This window comes from Hylaeus volcanicus, unplaced genomic scaffold, assembly GCF_026283585.1.
Source record: "Hylaeus volcanicus isolate JK05 unplaced genomic scaffold, UHH_iyHylVolc1.0_haploid 12221, whole genome shotgun sequence".
Taxonomy (NCBI): domain Eukaryota; kingdom Metazoa; phylum Arthropoda; class Insecta; order Hymenoptera; family Colletidae; genus Hylaeus; species Hylaeus volcanicus.
In genome coordinates, this window is record NW_026533163.1 from 1015513 (window position 1) to 1030844 (window position 15332).

General features: G+C 30.3%; 3 protein-coding genes and 1 long non-coding RNA gene across 13 annotated transcripts; 2 read left to right on the plus strand and 2 right to left on the minus strand.

The window, feature by feature from the left end:
• Positions 1–345: 345 nt before the first annotated feature.
• LOC128883156 (phospholipid-transporting ATPase IK-like) lies at positions 346–6429 on the minus strand. 7 transcript variants are annotated; one of them, XM_054135214.1, is made up of 26 exons: positions 6259–6429; positions 5875–5969; positions 5502–5791; positions 5218–5435; positions 5109–5162; positions 4976–5056; positions 4793–4895; positions 4600–4691; positions 4372–4543; positions 3995–4311; positions 3808–3924; positions 3684–3757; positions 3247–3618; positions 2985–3160; positions 2844–2893; positions 2686–2791; positions 2535–2619; positions 2354–2475; positions 2207–2262; positions 1937–2149; positions 1813–1888; positions 1712–1757; positions 1617–1663; positions 1429–1520; positions 1260–1328; positions 346–595 (listed from the first exon to the last, which is right to left on the minus strand). In XM_054135214.1, the coding sequence occupies exons 1-26, from the start codon at positions 6427–6429 to the stop codon at positions 575–577; spliced, it is 3315 nt and encodes a 1104-aa protein (XP_053991189.1). In that variant the 3' UTR covers positions 346–574. The 7 variants fall into 7 exon arrangements, 6 of the variants coding, with proteins under 6 accessions (XP_053991189.1, XP_053991187.1, XP_053991188.1 ...); XM_054135212.1 differs by having other exon boundaries at positions 6226–6429; XM_054135213.1 differs by having other exon boundaries at positions 2686–2775; positions 2879–2893; positions 6199–6429.
• LOC128883158 (uncharacterized) lies at positions 6253–7323 on the plus strand. The gene is made up of 2 exons (XR_008458762.1): positions 6253–6809; positions 7062–7323. It is a non-coding gene; the product is annotated as an uncharacterized LOC128883158 (long non-coding RNA).
• An 877-nt stretch (positions 7324–8200) lies between these two features.
• Positions 8201–11560, minus strand: LOC128883164 (uncharacterized). 2 transcript variants are annotated; one of them, XM_054135239.1, is made up of 16 exons: positions 11460–11560; positions 11306–11375; positions 11197–11241; positions 11096–11146; positions 10929–11019; positions 10731–10864; positions 10201–10672; positions 9866–10134; positions 9686–9813; positions 9566–9639; positions 9261–9507; positions 9133–9213; positions 9011–9075; positions 8886–8961; positions 8644–8828; positions 8201–8588 (listed from the first exon to the last, which is right to left on the minus strand). In XM_054135239.1, the coding sequence occupies exons 1-16, from the start codon at positions 11486–11488 to the stop codon at positions 8524–8526; spliced, it is 2082 nt and encodes a 693-aa protein (XP_053991214.1). In that variant the 5' UTR covers positions 11489–11560; the 3' UTR covers positions 8201–8523. The 2 variants fall into 2 exon arrangements, with proteins under 2 accessions (XP_053991214.1, XP_053991215.1); XM_054135240.1 differs by having other exon boundaries at positions 11096–11123; positions 11460–11518.
• Positions 11561–11674: 114 nt separating this feature from the next.
• Positions 11675–15171, plus strand: LOC128883166 (23S rRNA (guanosine(2553)-2'-O)-methyltransferase RlmP-like). 3 transcript variants are annotated; one of them, XM_054135243.1, is made up of 10 exons: positions 11675–12154; positions 12205–13425; positions 13487–13568; positions 13624–13696; positions 13741–13905; positions 13963–14027; positions 14080–14141; positions 14193–14291; positions 14349–14391; positions 14436–15171. In XM_054135243.1, the coding sequence occupies exons 2-10, from the start codon at positions 13410–13412 to the stop codon at positions 14491–14493; spliced, it is 663 nt and encodes a 220-aa protein (XP_053991218.1). In that variant the 5' UTR covers positions 11675–12154; positions 12205–13409; the 3' UTR covers positions 14494–15171. The 3 variants fall into 3 exon arrangements, with proteins under 3 accessions (XP_053991218.1, XP_053991216.1, XP_053991217.1); XM_054135241.1 differs by having other exon boundaries at positions 14080–14291; XM_054135242.1 differs by having other exon boundaries at positions 13762–13905; positions 14080–14291.
• Positions 15172–15332: the final 161 nt, after the last annotated feature.

The following is a 15332-nucleotide window of genomic DNA, read 5'->3' on the forward strand; positions in this document are numbered from 1 at the left end:
GATGGAATCATATGTGAGAATCCATAGAAAAAACCTATTTAACAGGTCAGCAAATCAGTGGCATCCTTGACAAATGTACATCTTGTTCTATTCAACAATGTGTTTTAACAGTTTTAAAATTTTTGCATGTTATATGACTTTATAGTATTTTTTACAGGTAGGAATCTACCTTTCGGTATGAGTTCACAAAGTATGTGATCTGAAGTAACGGCGTGACAAAACTTAAAAATGCATACGTTTTTTCGATAAATTATAGCTTTATCACTTATTAACGTAAAAACATAATGCAGCCAAAAAGCAAGAAATCGGATAGAACAAAATTTTTTTTTTTTAAAACGCACAATTTAAAGGTAAACTACCTTAAGATGAATACATAACAACGTTACATCACTTTTTTAGGTCAAGTGTTGTTACAACATGACTTTTAAGATAGCTGTTTCTAGAAATCTACTTTTTTTTTTAATTACTAAAGAAAAAGGCATTTTGAGAAATTTTTCAAAAACTACACATATACAATTGTACTGTAGATCTCTTCCGGCGGTTGCTGTCATTGACCTAACAATCCTTCATGCTTTTAGGCTTGTTCCACATGATACTGATGCAATAGAACACAATATAACATATGGAAAATAACGCCAGGATTATAGACCAGTCTAGTTCTAAAGCTTTAACTGAGTCGTTCTCTAAAGTATTCATTAGAAAAAAATTTTTTTTTTAGCTTAAGTAAGAACTTTTACTAAGTTAACGAAACTGGTAATACAGAAAAAAACACCACTGCATATTTATCATAAAATTATAGCAACAATATTGCATTGAATTGTTGTGCTAAGAATTCAAGTTCTATCATTGATTGATTTAAAAAGATACATCTCGTTATTCTAGTTTGTTTTAGTAAATACTTTTATCCTATAATAAAACAAAACTATCTTTTTTTTGTGTGATAGCTAGATTAATGTAACGCGTAGATGAAGAATTAAGCTAGTTGATATATCGTGTTGTACTACTCTTTATCTAATCTTCATCAGATTAATTTTATGTTGAATTTTTTTACTCTTTTTAAAATTATTCGACATTCAAAACATTCACTTGTAGCAACATTTTTGTTTCACAGAAGATAAAAAAGAATTTAAAACCAAAGCGCCAACTGTTGATATAAATTTACGACCAAACGATGGTAGTAACTTTTTTTTATACAACAATGCTTGAATTGGAGAAGATACAAAAAAAACTATTCTTGTATGCTTTCAAATAGAACTTACGTAATTGTGTAACGGAATTTTTTTATAAATCAAATTGATTAAATCAGTTTTATGATGCTTGTTGTATACCTAATAGAAACGTAACACTTGTACTTTTGCTTTACTAGGTAAAAAGTTTCATCGACATTTCGTTTTTTTTTCTTTTATAACTCAAATTTTCAAGGCCTACCTTTATAAAATAATCTTTAAAAATTGTTAGAAAAAATGATGTAGCCAGGGATATCCAAAAGGTAGGCAATTGAAGCATATCTGCTCCAGTTTCTACAATTGAGCCAATGTTAGAAAAATTCGCTTTATTTAATGATTAAACAAAAAAAAAATCACTACATGACAGTAACTGATCAGAACTATTATTACCTTGTAACCCAGGGAAATATAAAATGAGTGGAAAAAATAAAATGAAACTGTACATGTTTTTAAGCGACTTCAAATACACAAATCTTAACTTTTACCTAATGATGCTGGTAATAAAAACTAGACCAAAAGATGATGTGCATTCTGTAGCAGTAACACACTGTGTCAATGAATCTTCTATAAATCAATATTAGTGTACTGAAAGTTAGTTTTTGGGTTGTAATGAGAAGACTACATGAAAAGGAAGTTGTACCAACGATCCAAAAATTGGTCGGCTAATATATGTCCCAATATGTCAGTATGTATTAAAAAGTTTTCGTTACCCTGCCGTTTCTATCAACAAATATGGAGTCCATAATAGTAAATGGTATAATAAACGCTAGAAACCCAGATAAAATAGAATCAAGAAAAAAAAAAATGAAATATTTTGAATTCTTCTCAAAGTAAAAATAATTCTGCATATATTTCTGCGGACAATTTTGCTCGTGTTTATTTGTAGTAGCACAGTCAAATAGTGCAAACAGTAACAGCGGCAACTAAGTGTGTATATGTGGCATAAAACGATAATCTGAAAGAAGGATACTTTAACTTACAGATGAAAACAAGGGAGTTGCTAGTAGATAAAGAGTCGTCGAAACCATTTTTTGAGCTACGAAGTTAACATAGGCAATGTTTAACAGAGGAAATATGTTTAACAAATTTTGAAACGTTATTCCATTAAAAAATTTTAAAGCACTAACGTGATAATAATGATACATATCCCACTGCCAATTGTGGTAGGGTAATAATAATGATTTGACTAATTGAATGCATAATAAATTTTATTATCCGGTAATAGTTCATCCGTCCATGAACAAGTATTCTACATATAAGTTTGCTCCTTAATTCTTTTAATTTTTTTTTTAAGCTAAAAAAGTTTACAATGAAGGTAAGTCACAAAAAGATGAAAGGCCGTAGTCCAATACACTAAAGGTATAATATCCGTTCACATTTGGTAACCCTACACCTAATAAAAAAATTAATCATGTATTAAACTAGCATCCATAATATATCGCTTTTATATACTGGTTACCAATGTTTGAGCTGTTAATCATCATACAATCATTTGCTCCATCACCAATACTTAAGGTAATGACTTCATTGCGATAGTAGTTACGAAGAGCTACAACGATTTCAGACTACATATAGGCTATATAAAACTAACAATGTTTCAACTATTTCGCAGCATACTTTCTGTTGTGGAGTTACACGAGCTAGGACAGCACCTTCTGATACGCAAACTAGAAAGAAGAAATCAATATAAATAAATCAACGCACCATCAGTTAAAATACACACTAATAATAAAATTAACATTGAAAAGAATAACGTACGTAATCCAGCTAAAAGTAATGAGTCGGTTTCTAAGATGTGATTTATAGCCATACAATCTATAACGAAATTTGTGTCATGTTTCGTAAATGCGTTGCGCAAAACGGTCGGAGATAATTTTACAGGATTATCGAAAAAGTTTTTTAATAAGGGATTGATTAAAAAAAAATTACGGATTCTCCATGGTATCAAAAAAAAAAAAAAAAGGCATAAAAAATTACGAAAATGTGTCTATAAACAGTTAAAACAATCATAATGACATACTGATTATATATAGTTTCTGCGTCGTCAAGGTAGATTAATGGTTTACATTTCGAAAGAATTCCTGTTTGGAAGCCTATATTAGTTGCAGTTTCTAATTTATCTCCCGTCAGCATAAATATTTTTATTCCTGCAGCTTTCAGTTGTGCTACTGCTTCACACACATTGTCAACAAGTTTATTTTCCATTCCCACACATCCTAAAAGATGCAACTCGCATTCAAGGTTTTCTACAAGTTCATCAACAGTCGTTACATCCGATTCCTCTTTAGCCTTCCGATACTTGCATAGCCAAACGTCTAAAAAACTCTGGGGGATTATTCGTTCAGCAAAAAAAAATACTCTAAGCCCCTCCGTTGCGTATCTTAAACTGTGTCTATAAATTTTTATATCAACGGAGTCATTTTTTTAATGAGGTTCAATTTAATAATAAAAATTCACCGTAATGTATTTTCGGTTATTAAATCATATCTTTCTTCCTTTTTCAATCGTTTGTAAATTGATTCTTGAGAGCCCTTCACAATAAAAAAAAAGTTTTCTTTTGTGAACAAAACGTCACATTTACCTTAATGAATAGAACAATGCGTGAGGTTGATGTAGTTTCACTATTTTCTTTCCATTGAACTAAGACAGAACTTCGTCTCCTCTCGGGTGTAAAGTTTAAACATTCTAAAACGTTTATCTAAACAAATTGTCAAAATTTATTAAATAATCTTTTTAAATACACAACAATTTGTAGTATGTTACATTACCGTAATGCATGATCCATCTGGTCTTGCGATATAGCGTTGAGAGTTCAATTCTTTCATAAAAACAAAACCAAAATTTAAGGCAGTATACACTAAAACTTCTTCATCAGCAGATGATGAAGTAAAAATCGACGTATGAGGAACCAAACCACTATTAAGTAAACATTGGTTTATGACAACGGAATGATTCACTGCAAGTTGCGTGAAAAAGTCCCAAATGTCCCGATTCATTTCCGCTATGTTTCGACTCAGGTCAGCATTGTGTACAGACACATGAGGGACGTTTGTAAGTTTAGGGAGTGTACTCTGGTAATCAACACCTATGTTTCATATTGCGAAACTATTAACGTAAGAATTTATTAAGAAATATAACCAGTTACCAGAAATACATAAGCATTTTAGCTCCATAGAGTTTTGAGTTAGCGTTCCTGTTTTGTCAGCGAATATATACTCAACTTGACCTAAATCCGAATTTAATTTGTGATTGTTAACAATAACGTGTTTTCTTTCTGGAGGATTAGGTGAATCGAAATTTCTTTCCATTATAAACGCCTATACTTGGATCAAATAAATATTTTTTTTTCAATTTAGGTTTTGTAAATGCCTACTTGGCCTTGTCGAATGCAATTTAAAAAAGCATAAACGGAAACGGGAACAAAATTTGCAGTAAGAACAATCCAAGAACCGAAGTGATACAAAGCTATACATCAAAGAAGAGTAAGATTCTTTTCGAATTGTTATAAAAATTTAAATAGTATGGTGACACGCAAATATGCGATTTCGCGGCTAGATTTATAGCACCTTTTTTAAGAAAAGACAACACAAGAAAAAAAGGTTTATCCGCACTATCCAGGTCTATGTTGACATAAATCCATGATAACGTGTAAAGTAGACATACAGACACCTATGAAAATAAAATGTTATTAAATATAATGATAGTGTTAAGTGAAGAGAAAATTTTTATTCTCAAGTACACTACCGTACAAGAAAAACTAAAGACGTCTCGCAGTACTTTTTATATTGGATATCATTAATACTCATTTTCGAATCTAGCCCAGGGTGACTCTACAAAAACAAAATAATTACTATTTTTCCTTTTTAAAGACTAGGGCCTTACTTTATAAACCTTTGTATCTTCGCCGGCATATATAACTACCCCTGCAATCCAATGCTGATACATAAAATATTTTCATTTTAGTAAGTTTTATAAAAATATTTGAACGCACAGTGTTACACAACTTATATCCTCGAAAAGCACTGTTTTCCAAATTAAAAGGGAACTGTATCAGGTTACCTTCTTCCTTGTGAATTTCATCACTAACTGACTTTGTAATGATATATACTCCGTTGAAAACATTAAGATTGACGTTTGGTGGATCACATATAAGTTTTCCACATAATTCGTGAACAGTTTCTGCGGTACCAAATCCATGTTCAATTATTTCTATAATATTTTTAAAAAATAAATAATGCTTTTTATTAAAAGTCGTATAAACTGGGTATCTCTCACCGGATGGAACTCGACGACGTTTTAATTCACATTCACCATCTAGAGATGAGCTGTCAAACATGGCGCAGCCATCCGCATGGCTTGACGCAATTAAGCATAAATCGGCTGGAATAATTTCAGAATTTTTACAAATAATCACATCTCCAACGCTGACGTCCTTCCAATATACAATAGAAACTACAGTTGTACTTTTTTTTTTTAGCCCTTCCTTTTTTAAATCAACAGTGTCATGTAGTGTATAACGTAGTTTTCGTGTTTGACGAAAATTCTCTTTTTCATCTTGACCATGCCTAACATGAAAAATTTTGTTCAATTTGAAATTTGAAACATCATTGAATTATTTTCAGTAAAATCATGACAATTTTTTTCTTACCTCTTTATGTCAGCATACATTTCAAAATATATAACAAGTAGGACGATTTGTAACCATGGTATCCACATTGTGGGTATACTGTACGTCACTGTTATCTATAAAAACAAGATATCTGATTGACCACTGAATTGTGAGAAATTTTAAAGTAATCGACATTCAACGTTGTACACAAAAGTTACTAGATTTAGTCTATAGAAAACAAAGGTAAAGAAACAAATCACTGAGTGAGCGTTAATCTTTTCTACTACGAAGGCTTTACTATTTTGAAAAAAGACTATCATATTACAGCATAGATCTTATATTCTTTACACATTTAAAAAGTACAATTTGATGAAACAGCTTTATAAAAACCTTTATACAGTAGTGTTTGATTTGTGAAAATACCGATGGGATCATTTGGAGAATACCGATTCCGACACAGTAAAGTGTGAAGCTATCTGAAAAGTGTTCCCGGGCAATATGAGGTAAAAACGTCCTAGAAGAGTATTTTCTTGTACACACCGCATTAATTTTTTTTGCGTTTTTTTGATTAGTATTTATGTAAATAACATTCATCTCCAATTGAAATACCTTTATGGCCTAAAAAGTATTTTGATAAAAAAAAAAAAGTTTACTTTATGTGTCATAGCATCTACGCCAAGTTTCATTGTTATAAATGGTGATAATGTCCCTTTTATTCTTACTGATAGATTCGTTCTGCCTCATGTCTTTAACCATTATTTTTAGTACATAGAGTCAAAACACAATTGTAGCTACGGTTGCTTAAAAAAAAGCACAAAAAAAACTATGATTATATCTCGCTACTTTTAATTAGCTAAAATATATTTTATTAAAATAGGTAAGACCCGTTTTTAACGAATTTTCGTGTATTTCATTCAGAAATAACATCCTGAGCACACCACCTTTGTAGAAAATTAACCCCACAAACTCCTAAGGTATTCGCCATGTTGAATGAATTAATCAAGTATAGTATTTTAGACTAGAATATTCTACGGGGATGTAGAAAAAATGTTGAACAATGAAAAAAAATTAATTTTTTGCAATTCTTATAAATGTTTTGTAGTTCTTTTTTTAACTGAGGAAAACAGATATTAATATGAAATTGTTTATTAGTTTCTTGCATCTCAATATTTTTTTCTTGAAAAATAGAGAAAATTTTATTTACAGTATGTGTGTAATTCGTTCAGCCCCATCTGCGTCAAGCGTTTGGATAGCTAAAATGACACTATAATCACGCTATTCAAAGAAACATTTCATCACGAATTATATCAACGTCTGGGGAAGAAATGATCTGTGGAAAGAGGCATTTAATGAATTTATAAAATAAGTTAGTCAATATCATGTTTCATTTATCTATATAGTACAATAAGTTTTTCATTTTTAACCTAATTTATTAAAACTTTTTTTTTTCAACAATGTTTTGTTTACATAATGCAGTCGAAAAATCAATTGTACATGAAAGAGTATAAACGGCAGCTTCATACGAAATTATTTAGAATCTTTTTACGTATAATAATAACACTGTCTAATCACCGTTTTTTCAGTACATTATTGGTGCAGTAATAACTCCTACAATCATTCCAACACGTTTTTCTCAAGACCTTGAAATTAAATAAAAAATTAAAAAAATGAATGTACAATTTTAATGCTTTTTGTATTTTCCTCACAGAATTATCCAATTTCATGCACGAAGTTACAAAAAAATAAACGTATGTCCTTTCATCAAAAATTATACTGTGGTACTTTTTCGGTCTAAAGACACTCTATTAAATTAATACAAAATCAATTCGACTTGCTTTTTAAATAAAGCAGTCTGATTTATCTTGAATGTAGATGTTATGTAAAAGGCGTCTCATAGGATCATTTCAGAAATTTAAAACTAGAAAAATTATAACCTTTAAAATTAAAAAGAAATTATTGTTTGTATTCATAAAAGAATACATCAATTTACTTCATGACTAATAATAATAATATTATTAACATAAAATGTATTCCAATCGTTTTTTTTAGTGATAATAAGCATAGCGATTTTTTTGTTTTGGAACACTTTCACTAGCATGTCGTGAAAAGCATTTACTCACTGGTTTAAAACGTGGGTGCAACCCTGGTAATATGAACATTTACTAAGATATTTAAATGTCACATTAACAAATTATATTCCAAAGTAGTTTTAGAAGTGGATATGAAACAATTTTAAAGTCTACAGAACACTGCAAATGAATATTGTTAAAAGATGCAATCTTTCCTGAACCATCATAATTCATAATAAAAGCTAACAAAAATTTTTTTAACACCGTTTATAATAATTCCGCAATGTTTCTTATGTCTGCATACAGTGTATTAAAAAAAATTTATACCAGGAACTGATATTGAAAAACGGAAAGATGAAACACGTAAACCACTACGACACATTTTATGTTTAACAAGAAAAAATTTTTTATTCGAATTAAAAAAAAAAATTTAACTTATATTCATATAGTTGATAAAAGAAAACCTACTGTGTGATGGAATAATACGGACTTGTAAACAAGATATTTACATTTCGAGCTATATTAAAAACTTTTACGGAAGAAACGTTGGTGAACATTTTTAATTTTGAATTCTTTGTAATAGGGAATAGGGGAAACGGTGCATGATCACTGATAAGATTTACAAAATTTCTTCCCATCCCTCTGAAACAAAACGTGTTCCTAAGGGAATAAAATCTCCAGCTTCTATAGTAGAAAAATATATATGCTACTCGTTAAACATATATTAAATTATATTGACCTAATTTTCGACGAATGCGGTTTGAGTCCGCATTACATACGACACTTGGCACACAGCTTTCCATTTGATTCATAAAATTATCACCAGTTTTAGGCCCAAGTAACTGAACAAGTCGACGCACATCAAGTTGCATTTGCATTCGCGATGCAATGATTTCTTTTTCATTATCCCTCCATGCGTTTAATCTATAAAAGTAATAATAATTATTTTACAGCTATTTAAAAAAATACTTGAAAATTTACTTGCATATAACAACAAGTAGTATGAAAGTGAATTTTCGAATAAGTACTGGGATTTTTGCAAAATAACGGATCGAATCTAATAAAAAATGAAGTAAATATTCTGTTTTTTATAGTAATTTCCGTACAATAATAAAGACAAGGCAAAAAAATGAGACCACTAAGAATGCAATATAGATAACCTGTATAAGTTCTTAGGTAATATTTCAAAAATCCATAAAACAATTTTACTTTATAGTAAAATACTTACGAACAGTAACATAATGCGAAAATTAATGAATAAAGTAGATTGGCAGAAGGAAGTAGAACCATGAGAGTAAGTATTTTGTAACTGCAAAACATTTTCAGTCAATTCTATTTACAGCATCCATTCCAAACCTTGCGACCACGTCTCGTCCTGTAACTTTGACTTTCGATGCGGCTAAAGCTTTTTTTCTATGTTGTTCAGCAAGATAAGATGAAGCAAAACGAACAGGTCCCCACAAAACAGCGGGAACAAGACCAACAATTAGTGAAACAATAAAAATAAAGCACAGCTCAATAAAAGACAAAATAGCACTTTCAGTGGCTTGTTTAAGCTGTTGCACTTCGTGATCAGCTATTCCATAACGTGACAAAAGTGAGGCTTGAATTTGAAAAAAAAAAAGATATTATTTAAAAGCAAGTACCAATATTTTATTTACTGTAATTATCCAAATTTTGAGTAAAGCGAATAAGAAGAGGTGAAGAAGGATTTTTAGCAAACAAAACCGAAAATCTGTAAGTATTTCATTCATAAAAGCAAATAAAAGTTCTTCTCGTACTGTCGATATAGTATATAGTATACTGTTGATGATATAAACATTGACTCTGGAGGATAAAGTGTCACACAAATTCTGACAGCGGTCAAAGCCTTATAGTTAGGTGCAGAAATGATACACCCCTTTAAACTCTTCAAAACACATACATCAATCATATTAACTAAACTTTAATTAAAAAAAAACCTCTTCAATCATTGCCATGAGACGAGATACAGCAGATCGGGGATCTACACGATAAAGTTCTGTAAGATTTTCAGTAACTCGAAGTGGTGTTCCCACTTGAACAGTAGCTCGAGACAAAATTTTGTGCGCTTGATAATATGTCAACCCGATAGGAACAATCATAACATCAGCAGCTCCATGTAAAGAAGCCATTAAACCCATTATTGCTCCTCCTGGTTTCAAAGGAAGCAAATTTAACCTGTCGTGAGAGCCACCTTCGGGGAATATGCCTAAAATATTTTTTCAGAAAAATAAATATTACGATGGATATGTTTATAATCATCTGAAGATCAGACCAATACTATCGCCGGATAACAATGCGTCACAAACAGCTTCATAAACATCTGTTTGATCAAGTCTTGGTATGACTACAAAGGGAACTAGTTCATTTGTTGAGTCATAGCAACTTGTGGATAAGCTTGTGAGCATTTCTGAGGAATCGATATCTACCTCACGACTCACTAAAACGTCGTTTTCAGAGTTAGATTCATTTGTTTTTTCTAATGTATTTTGTTTGAATTTTTTCTTTTCTAAGGATAAATCAAAAATAGCTTTAATATCTGGTTTTTCTTGAACGACATCTATTGATTTATCTGATTCTCCATTTTCTTCATTTTTGGAATTTTCACTCAATGAAGTTTGTACTGTAGCTAAGGAGGTCTCTGTTTGTTGAAATTCGGTAGTAGGCAAAGTTGATAGTTTTGAAGCCTCAGACGTCGTGTTTTTTTTTATTGAAGAAGGTGTCTTAGTCAAAAGAATCTCAATATCCTACAACGTTTACATCTTTGCTTTAAGAGTTGCAGTTATTCTACATTAGTTTCTTAACTGAAATAATTTTATCAACGGTTCCTAGTACCGTTTCGTCAACAAGTTGAATTTGGTCTCCGACGTGAACATCAAGACTAAAACGAGTTTGATGTCCACGAACGATTCTATCATCGTGTTTCCACTCAATACAACCTACAATAATCGATTCAATTGTTTTATATCCCATCAAAAAAGTACAAGGATTTAGATTTTATACCTAAACCTCTGTAGGCTTTGTCTTGACGTCGAGCTACAGCCACTGCTCCAGCACCTTTCGCTAAAAATCCTATGATAGGGCGCTTAAGTGACTTATAATGTGAACATGGAACGGCAATAAAAAGATATTTTTACAAAACATTATTCTGGTTAATCGTATATACTCACTTTTTCCGCGACTAAGAAGCGTATTTTCCTGGGAATCATAGCAATAAGCATCTTGGATTCGAGACAGTAAAATAACATAAATTCATTGATAAATGACCTACGGATGCATCAACAAATTGATTGTTATGATTTCCAACAAAAATAACCTGAATATAAAGACAAAAAAAAAAGTTCGCATAAATCTTTATATAGCAGCATTATGAGGATTACCGGTCCATAAAGAGGGATTCTCTCTGGATTGAGAACGGTTATCTCGCGAAAAAACGAATAAACTGTGGCTCTAGAGGTAAGAGTGGCGAAAAGAATAAATAATAATTCTTTGGTAAAAGTAAAATTTTGTAGAAAATTTACTGAGTAAACATACTTTGATATAATTTTTGCCAAAATGTACATAGTCGCTTATGTTGTGAATAGGTTTAAGTGTGTATTGATAAAAGGATTTATCAATAAACTACTCTTAACTATATTTTATCGAAAGTGAATCAAAATAACCAGCATATATAAAAAAACAGTTCTTTTCAGGTGCATTATGCCTTTCAACGTTTCATATAGGTATTTTTATAATCTCTATCTAGAAATTACTTTTTATGATTACCGGCATTACTGAAATTAGTTAGTCTTGTTTTCTTTGTTGTTTCCGTATTATCAAGTTAAACTTATTTTAACATACGAAATATCGATTAAGTATAAAGCTTTTTATTTTTTAAAACAACTCACAGAAGCAACTAGCGATTACGTGTTACTTGGGTTAGAAAATCTAAATTTTAACTTTAATAATTTAAAAACACCAAAATAAAATTATATTTTCTTAGCGGATTTTTTTGCTCTCAACCATGGGAATCTCGGTGAAAACGCATTGTGCTAAACTTCTCGATACGCCCTTATACTTTCACTTCTATTTATTGAACAAAAAACAACTAGTCATATGGGTTTCAGATATTAGTAAAGAGTTTAGAAATTTGCACGTTTCTTTTCCTAAAAAAATAATGGAGGAGTTTGAAAGCACCTGTCTTTTAGGAGAAGACAATATATCTAGTGGGGAGTTCTGTAGCAAATTAAGTAAGAGGCCATCCATAAAGACGTAGCTTTACATAAATAAATGTCACTAGGCTCTAAATTGAAAATTCCGGTATTTTTAAGCTACAATGTACAAGACCCAGATCCTAATCTTGTGTTATTTGTTCAAAAAACTATTCTCAACTTGACTAAAGAAGATGCAGCTTTTTTTAACTTATAGAAACCTGGTTGTTTGAATGTTACTGTCAAAATTATTCTCTGTCTATGATTTGGATAATTATCAATTTATACAACTGATTTCTTTTTTTAGATAAAAATTACTATTTTACAAATGCTTTCTGTATTTTTCTTAAATCAAAAATTTGAGAGAAGATGCTAATTTACTTGAACACTTAATATTTGGCTTAGTTTTGTCTACTTTCCTGATTTGTAATGCTATTTTTATTCTTGACTTATGCTATTCTTAAAACTAGGTAGAAAATTATACAAGTTTAATTTACTTATGTTGGAAAGTATGCAGACACTAGGTTTCGTTTCCCTTTTAAAAAATGGTTGTATTTATTTAAATTTTATAATTCTTGTAATGAAATACAAACGAGCGCTGTAATGTATGCTTGTAGTTCTTCTCTATGAATTAAAGGATGATACTCTTAGCGTTTTTCAAATATTTACGGCAACGTATGACGAAAAGTAAAATTAAAAAAAAAAATTTAAAATACAAATTGAGAAAAAGTTAAAAAGTTTGGGGTATCTTAAAAAAGTTTTAAAAAAATCATAAAAAGGTAAAAAAAAAATCTTTTTATCGAAAAACGTGGTTAAATTCTTTATAAACACTTTTGATTGTGTCAGAAAACCATTGAAATTGCTCTTAAACTTATAACCAAAAAAAAAACGTCTTCATAATCATTGTTGTGTCAACACAAGTTTAAAGTAGATAAGAAAGTTAGACTTAATCCTTACTATTCGACAAATTACTGCTTTATGTATAACAGTTCAGCGTAAAAAAAAGATACCTCATACTAAAGATGACAATTTCTACTATCAAAAGTCTTTAACAATAAGTCGAATTAGATGAGGTGGTGTATTTGAAATGAGCAAATGAACTGATCTACCAGATGGGAGTAAACAAATTTAATCTGTTATTTTGAATTCGTTTTAATTATTGCAAAAATTTCCATTAAGGACCCTAAATATTTTCACTCCGGAAAAACAGTGTGATAAAACATAGGAACGATTGAATAAAAATAAACTCAAAAAAGCACGTTGCTTTTTTCATTTTTGGAGTAAAAAAGACTTGATGATGGAAGGAACAGGTTTATAATTTTTTTTAATAGTAATTACTGTGATGGTTGTTTTTTTAAATGAATTTGTTAGAAGGCTTGAAAATTAGTCGACCGCAAAGTTATTTGATTTTGAACAATATTGGAAAAAAGAATAATTTTGGGTTACTTTTAAGGCAAATTATAGAACATAATCTTTGACGTATTACATACAAACCAATATTTACTCAGAAGTGCCGCTGCTTTTGGAATAGAGCAAGTTTACATTGTAGGTGAAAAAAAAATGAAAACATTTGGTCATAAGGTAAACTATTAGTTCGTCAAACATTTTTCTAATTATAAACAAAGGGCACAGTACCTCATATGAAGTTGACAGTGTGTGAATCTTTTGACCATGTAAGGCGTTGTCTAGGAGATAAAGTTAAGGTTTGTGGTATTGAAATAAACGAAACCGCGAAACCGGTTTCGTGTCACCCTTTCTCAGGGAGTACCGCATTTATGTTGGGAAACGAGGTTTGATGAAGATACCATTTTATTCTAATTTTCTAAATTTTTTTTGCCTTACATAAGGGAACGGGAATGAGCGAGAAACAGGTGACCTTTTGTGATGAATTCGTATATATTCCTCAGTACAGGTACATTCATTGAAAAAAAATACTACTACACTAATTTGATTTGTTGTTAAAGCTGTGCGACAGCGTCTTTAAATGTAGCGATAGCGGGTTCCATCGTATTTCATCATTTTGCCAGTAACGCTCTAGAATGTCATGGGCTCTATGTGATTAATGTGTCTACTACAGTATGGGCATCGTTTCTTGAAGCAGAAAGGATGGGTAACAAATTTACAACAATAAAGGCTTTTTCCAAACTAGAACAATATTTGGATTCTACTATGGAGGGTATTTAAATGAATTTAATACCATAATTTGGCGTATGAAATTTTATTTTTCTCTTAGAAAAACAACAACAGTTAATTTTACGACGAGAACGTCATCAAAAGTAATCTTTTAAAAATTTATTTCCAATGAAACGTTTTATTATAGAAAACTGTCAAGCTCGTTGTTATTTGATTCTCTGGATGAAGATACCATAATTCCATAAATTGGTTTTATTTTACACAAATTTTGTGTTTGAAATGATTAATTCCTAGTGTAAAAAAACTGTTTTGTTTGACAGTTCTTTTTCCCTAGTATATTTTTCTAGATTCTCCTTCGTAAAGAATGAATTAACTAAAAAAAACTTAGTGTTCGAAGTATTTTATATCACACATTTTAAGTATATTCTATGATAATTAGTGCATTAAAAAAATAAGAAAGCTTTTTTTAAAACTTCTAGTTTCATGTTAAAGTTTTCAGATGATAATAATAATTGGAAAGATTTTGTTAGTTATTTAAACAATGGCTGTTAAAAACAAATCAATTCGCTTAATGCATTATATATTAGGCGTATTTAAAGTAATGCAACGGATTAAATTTATAGACGAGTTTGTAACAAAAAACAATTTAAAAAAAAAAAAATTTACGATCAAGATATAAAATTTGCTGAGTGATATCTCCGTTGGTGACTCTTTTAATGTTTGGTAAGAGAGCCCAAAAAAAAACATTCGCGGACAATTATTATTAATAGATGTTTTTTTCAAAAGAAATTGTTGATATTTACAAGGTGCTCAGCAGTGTGTCAAACAGCGTGTAGAGACACTGGTTAGCAGTTTGTTTAATTTTTTAAAACAAAAACAAAACACCACTAATTTTTGTGCATTTTTACTTTGTCTGATCCAAAAATTTGTAATAAGCATTAAATGTTAATAGTGATACCTTATGCGTTAGCTCAGTGTATGAATTCATTGTTCGTGGGTCATTAAATAAAGTTTTTGTTTCATACCAAGCACTAAACCTTTTTTTAATTTTAATAATTTTAGTTTTTATAAAAAAAGAAAATAA

Excerpts from the sequence above, each read along its gene's own strand:
- LOC128883164 (XM_054135239.1), bottom strand. The coding sequence starts at position 11,488 with ATGTACATTTTGGCAAAAATTATATCAAA. Across the intron at positions 11,020-11,095 it reads GCTTCTTAGTCGCGGAAAAA|TCACTTAAGCGCCCTATCAT; the intron begins GTGAGTATATAC and ends TCACATTATAAG. Across the intron at positions 9,214-9,260 it reads GGACGAGACGTGGTCGCAAG|TTACAAAATACTTACTCTCA; the intron begins GTTTGGAATGGA and ends AATGTTTTGCAG.
- LOC128883156 (XM_054135211.1), bottom strand. The coding sequence starts at position 6,429 with ATGAATGTTATTTACATAAATACTAATCAAAAAAACGCAAAAAAAATT. Across the intron at positions 5,436-5,501 it reads ACGTCGTCGAGTTCCATCCG|AAATAATTGAACATGGATTT; the intron begins GTGAGAGATACC and ends AAAATATTATAG. Across the intron at positions 2,894-2,984 it reads ATTACTTTTAGCTGGATTAC|TTTGCGTATCAGAAGGTGCT; the intron begins GTACGTTATTCT and ends TCTTCTTTCTAG.
- LOC128883166 (XM_054135241.1), top strand. Across the intron at positions 14,292-14,348 it reads TTTGGATTCTACTATGGAGG|AAAAACAACAACAGTTAATT; the intron begins GTATTTAAATGA and ends TTTTTCTCTTAG. Across the intron at positions 14,392-14,435 it reads CGACGAGAACGTCATCAAAA|AAAACTGTCAAGCTCGTTGT; the intron begins GTAATCTTTTAA and ends GTTTTATTATAG.